Source organism: Poecilia reticulata, linkage group LG21, assembly GCF_000633615.1.
Source record: "Poecilia reticulata strain Guanapo linkage group LG21, Guppy_female_1.0+MT, whole genome shotgun sequence".
NCBI lineage: Eukaryota > Metazoa > Chordata > Actinopteri > Cyprinodontiformes > Poeciliidae > Poecilia > Poecilia reticulata.
This window is the reverse complement of record NC_024351.1, coordinates 24,727,497-24,733,828: the sequence shown is the minus strand read 5'-3', so window position 1 is coordinate 24,733,828 and position 6,332 is coordinate 24,727,497. Positions and strand designations below refer to the sequence as shown.

At 38.9% G+C, this 6,332-nt stretch overlaps 1 protein-coding gene across 5 annotated transcripts in view; it reads left to right on the top strand.

Moving 5' to 3' along the window:
* Positions 1-6,332, top strand: part of epha7 (eph receptor A7) — a 210,597-nt gene that overhangs the window by 199,458 nt on the left and 4,807 nt on the right. For all 5 annotated transcript variants that reach the window (XM_017302239.1, XM_008398595.2, XM_008398594.2 and 2 more), the window contains 2 exons: positions 4,620-4,813; positions 5,457-5,612. In XM_017302239.1, the coding sequence (XP_017157728.1) occupies positions 4,620-4,813; positions 5,457-5,612 (350 nt within the window). The remainder of the gene's footprint in view (positions 1-4,619; positions 4,814-5,456; positions 5,613-6,332) is intronic.

Below are 6,332 nucleotides of genomic sequence, written 5' to 3'. Positions count from 1 at the left end.
GATGGATGGATGGATGGATGGATGGATGGATGGATGGATGGATGGATGGATGGATGGATGGATGGATGGATGGATGGATGGATGGATGGATGTGAGACAAAAAAGGCTTCACCAAATACTTCACATGAACAAACCCTGAACTTGTGTCAGCAACATCAGATTGTCGCTGCATCCCCAAAAGTAATAAAACACAAAATTATTACTGTGGTTTTAAAACAAGTTAAAAGAAAACCAAAACCACAATTGAGTAAAAGAAAAGACTTCACTTCCCTGCTCCCAGTAMTGCAAGAAATCCAAATAAGTAAAAGGCTTAGGAATGCATTCAGTACAGACTGTAAAGTTGCCAGAACCGTCTCCCGTCTTTCTGCTGACCCGGTAAAACTCAATACTGTGAGGCTTCAGGGCTCCATGCAGGGATGTAAAACAACACAACTTAATTTAAAAGACAGAATATCATGATTTATTATTTTCTTTTTTATCATTCTTTTCCTACTGTAGAGCACATTTACTTCCTTCAGAACAAAACTTCCTTCTGCAGAAGTCACAAATTGCCATAATGATTGACTCACCAGCAGCTCTGTGAGTGCTGTTGCCTTCTTCCCTGCCAACTCCTGCCGAGAGAGTCCAACCGCTCCAGACCACTTGAAGCTGTTCTTCACTCTCGGACACTTGACACATTTTGATTGATTGTGGAGCGAAAGTGAGTCTGGCCTTTCCTGTACAGCTTCCAGTGTTTAGCACCCACAGCACCATAGCTGAGCATGATTAAGATTCTCCAGCATTCCCCAGCAGGAGACTGCTGATTCGGTTGTTAGAAATGCTAAACAAGATGGCTCTACTATTTGACAGGCATCAATGTCAGAATTTGTTTTTTTGTGCTTTACAAAGATGTCGGCAAACATCCTGTGGGGATTCAAGAACAACATTGTTTGGATACTCCCTCTATGCTTTCTGCTCATTGGCACCTTTTTCCTTCATTCTCCCTGAAAACGGTTCTGATGAGAATATCTGATGAATAGATGCACAAACATGTCAAAAGCCTCTGCCATATAACAGCTAGTGTCTGCTACATACACTGTGCTAACAGCATAAAATACATGTCTCTAAATAAGTTGGGATACATTTGCAAAAGGTTTATTTCAGTAATCGAATTCACAAACTTAAACTCTATTTTATATATTTATATTTCAATAGATGATGTAAGAAATACATAGAGTTTGAGACAGATAGGACTGGTCAGAATAAATGTTTTCTGTCAGGTCAGGACTTAGAATTACAAAAATTAGGGTGTGCTGTGGTGGTGCAGGGGTTAAGCACAATCTACATTTGGAGGCCTTAGCCCTTGACGTGGCTGTCGCAGGTTCTATTCCCAGACTAGTGACCCTTGCTGCATGTCTTCCCTTTCTCTCATTACCCACAGGCCACTAAAGCCAATAAAACAAACAAAAAAACAGAATTATAAAAATTATTTCTATTTGATAAATACCAAAATATTAAAACTTTCCTCAAATTCAGAAGTTCATAAACATTTCTATAGCATGATATTTTCCTCAATAGTCATTGTTCAAACACTTCAAGTTTACTTCTATCAAATCACAGGCGTTATTCTGAAAGAAGGTCTTTGTCTCTGAGTAAATTTACAAATTGTAATCTGGCATTGTATGTTGCTTTTAGGCTTCCTCTCTGCGTGGCGTCTCAGTCGTTGGTACATGAAACCGTGTATGACGACACTCTTACCGTCCAGAATCTTTACCAGGTTTTTTGCTTTAGTTCTAGGGTGGATTAGAATATTTCACACCAAACTATCTTCAGATCACAAAACCCATCTGTTTACTTGTGCGGTGGCAGAATACTCCAAAGTGTCTGAAGCTCTTAGTGAGTCAGTAAAGAACAACAGGGATTTTTGTAACATGATTCCACCTCCCTAAGAGTTGCTTTGGAGCCTTGTTGCTGTTTTCTGCTCAATAAACTGTTTTCCAACTGTGCTCTGTCAGAGGAGACTTTGAGAATAAAAGCATGGACTCCGTAACATTTTCAGGGTCAGTTGCGGGAAAAGGAACATTTCTGATGTTGGAAAAATGCCTGAGTAGAATATTTTTTATAAGCTGTCTTAACCATAAAATCAAAGTTTTTTTATTCATTATATGGTGTTGCTCATTTCCTTGACTGAATAATAATGAGGTGCAGAAACTGCGAGGTGACAGTACAAGCATAATTACATTAACAAAGGAAAAATTTCCAAGTGCTTTATGAGGTTTGGAATATGTAATGAAATGCTCTTTGCCTCTTGCTTCAGGACTTATTCTTTTCTTGATGTGTCCCATTCCAAATGTTCTTAAATACTGCACACACAGAAAATGTATGTGTTTATTAAACATGATAGATTAACTCCATCATTCTAAGATAAGAAGCATGCATGTGTGGCAATAGCCACACGGTCTACTATTACATTTTAAATATTTCAACCAGCAATGCCACCTGAGATCTTGGCCCCAGGACAATTCAGCTTCTAAGGGAAGCTGAATTGTCAACCACAATCCTGAAGACCATTATTTGATGCTTGAGGAAGGACAGGATCACAGAAGCTCCCACAACGCCGTCTCCATTGCTCAAAACAATTGTATGTGAGCGCACACCCCACACCCCTGGCTTTAAAGACTACGTTGGTGCCGCCCACCACTCATCTTAAAGGTGAATCCGTACCAACATACCACACATGTTTACACCCTGAAACAAGGCAGCAGTATTTCAGGGTGTCTTAGATTAACCAAAAGCTTTGCCCACTACAGGAAGCCCTTTCTGCCTCATTTCATGCTCCACCTGACAGTGTATCTTGGTACAGCACCATCTTAAATGATGGGGACAGTCATGTGACCGTATCACAGACTAACCCCTGATCATTTTCCCTGACCATGGTTCTGATGGTGGTTTGGGCAAGAGATAGTCGTCGGAGCCCCCAGAGTTTAATCCTTTGGTGTGTAAATTTTCAGTGTCCTTGTTCAATATTCTGTTGCCTCCACTGCTGGACAGGCAACAACAAGATGGAAAAACATTGTGTTTAATCTGAATAGCTACAAAGTCATCAGACTAATTTTCAACTAATTAATTTGCAAAATAAAGTTCATATTATACATAGATTCATTATATTAGTTTTATTTTGTAACCAGGTTGCTGTGTATTGCAGACTTCTGACCAGGTCCCTCTCGAAAAAAAAAAAAAAATATATATATATATATATATGTCATTTATCTTGTGCTGGTAATTGGAGCTGTATAAGAAAAACTAAAAAAAAAAACTAAATGTACTGAATCGGACTGTACCTTTTTAAAATATTAAAGGGTATTACTTAACTGGGCTTTATTAATTTACATTGGAATATAGTAGACAAAATGGCCTTCACTGATAAATAGACTAAATATGGTGATAAAGTTTGATTTATTTTTTTGTCTTGGACTGGGCCTTTTCTTGTTTTCCTTTTGCTTCTTTGTGTAGGACCATTAATACTATTTACTATTATTACTGGCTACTGCAATTTTAGAGACCAAAACTGCAACATTTTTCAGCTGGTGTGGGTGCACTGTGTTCATTGCACTGTATCAAATGGACTAAAATCTTTGAGCCACCTGTTCCCCCTCTCACCTGTGGTGGTGCTGCATCAAGAACCACTGAAATAAACGATGCAGAAACCTCTGAAGAAGACACTGAGCACAACTTCCTTCTTCATGAAATGTAAACAAAAATGGAGTGGTGTAAGATTTTAGCGGTTGTAGAATTTTTCTTTAGTCTTTGGCAAAAAGCCACAAGTCATTTCTCCTGCTAGCATTGGACTCACATGTTTGTTTTTCTGTATTTACCTAGAATGCCTATACTGTAGTCCTCTTCCTGTTTTTGGAGTGGTCTCTGTTCTACTTGGCATTCACATGTATTCTAACCACACCAGAGTTCATTTAAATTAAACTGAGAGCTAAGTTGTCTTTTTAACCTCATCAGAGGTTGATTGCACATTCACACCTTCCCAAACAAACCAGACTTTCTAGGAAAAGGAACTAGAGTTCATGTAAAACAGACTAAACAGGCCTGGTGTGACTGCACCTTATTTACACACAGAAAAATTCTAGTTTTCTAGTTAGCCTTCAGGCAATTGGTTAACCTAGTTTTATTTCTATGACCAATTTATATTAGGCATATCCAAATTATGGGGGTGAATATAAATTTGTACTTACAGTTTTTGGATTCTTAGTTCTAAAACATTTTGAAAACCTTGGGACATTGCTCTGAGAATTCATAGATATGCCCTGCTTTGTGTTTGTTTTAACAGAAATTCTACTGTGAATCTATTAAACTGGTATTTATCTCCTGACACATATTAATTATAGGCACTGCATTTATTAAGCTGTGATTGGAAGGGTCATGAGTTAAATTACAACGTATGTACAGTATGTGTTGATGCTAATCTTGTGTGTTTAATGGGTTTGGAGGATTTGTACAGTGATGATAAAAATTCCATATCAGAATAATTCCCTGAGGTTTTCCTGACTTTCATGTGAAAATCACATATATATATTCCAGGGTTAGTATAGACATGAAATGCTCACAGTCCTGTTTTGTTTGCTCCTAAGGTCATAAAGGCAATAGATGAAGGCTACCGACTCCCAGCGCCCATGGACTGCCCTCCAGGCTTGCACCAGCTAATGCTGGACTGCTGGCAGAAAGACAGAGCCGAGCGTCCAAAGTTTGATCAGATTGTTGGCATCTTGGATAAAATGATCCGCAACCCTAACACCTTGAAAACCCCAGTGGGCACATGTACAAGGTAAGGAAATAGAACCTTAAATAACTCCTTTTAAAGGTGATCCCCTGCAATAAAGAATTTCTACTTTTATTTCAGTGCACTAATAGATGATCTAAAGTGTCCCATGGATGATTTAGCCTCTCTTGTTCAAAGACAGAAAATAATTCCTGGAGAATCGATTGGAATAGCAGCCTCTATATGGCTTTATGGTCAATAAGAGGGCTTTTAAATCAATCTCTATAATGAGTTCCTAGTACTTTGGAGAGCAGTGGGAGTGCCAGCCCTCACTCTAACAGAAAATAATTCCTGGTCAGATGAATTCTATTTGCAATCAGACTGCTAAGGTGAAATTAGAGGTTACAACTGGTTAAAAAGCCTTTTATTATATGGATACTGCAGGAGATGTATTCCCCAGTCTATTTAAATTGAAAAGATAATGATAAAAATCTTTTTTTAAAGTAGAAGCTGACATTGTTCATCTACTTATGAGTTTTATTTGGATCGAAGCCTCCATGCAACACATTTTTTCCCTGCTTTTCCCAATTTACTGCCCTGCTGGATGCCGTTGGTTGCTGCTTTGTTTCACCTCCTGCTTGATTATGATGTCAGCGGAACACTTCCTTTCCACATTAGACATAAACGTCTCTCTGTGCTCATCTTGCAGACCAATTAGCCCCCTCTTAGATCAGAGCACACCAGACTTCACCACTTTTCGCTCAGTAGGAGAGTGGCTGGAAGCCATCAAGATGGAGCGATACAGAGACAACTTCACTGCAGCCGGCTACAGTTCCTTGGAGTCTGTAGCCAGGATGTCAATAGAGTAAGTAGATATGAAGCATCGTGAAAAGGCATTAAAACACTTCACTATTTTTCATCTCCATATATATAGTGAGAATTTCAATTCAACTACTTAACTACTTAAGTATAAAAGCCTAGAAGAAATTATAAATCAATTAAGCTCAAGTTTCTGCTGTCTTGATATGATTCCCACAACTTTCCTGAAGAAAGTCCTGTCTGTCATTGTGTCTGATCTGATTCATATTGTAAACTCAGGTGTTCAAACCACTGACAAAAAAGAACAATCTGGACACATCACTACATCAGAATTACAGGCTGATGTCCAACCTCCCATTCATCAGAAAAACATATTGAAAAAGCTGTTTCAACAGTTAAATATCTGCCTAACTATAACCAGTCTGGTTTCCATGGTTACCAGAGTACTAAGGCCCCGTTTACACGACAACGATTTTGGGGGAAAACGGAAGAGTTTTGTTGCGTTTGTAGTGTGCATTTACACGAAACCACCGAATGTTTTCTCTAAYAACGGCACAGATTGAAAACGGGTTCCAGACYAGCTCATGCATAGTATGACGCAAAACATAGCTGCTTCCTACAATCCACAGAAGAAGAAGAAACTACTCACAATGCTGGTGTTACTGTTTCCCCATCAGATACGGTTCCGTCAGCGTCTCTTCACCGCCGCACCGCCCAGGTGGCAAAATACAGGCTGCTTGTTCAGCGCTCTTATCTAGAGAACTAC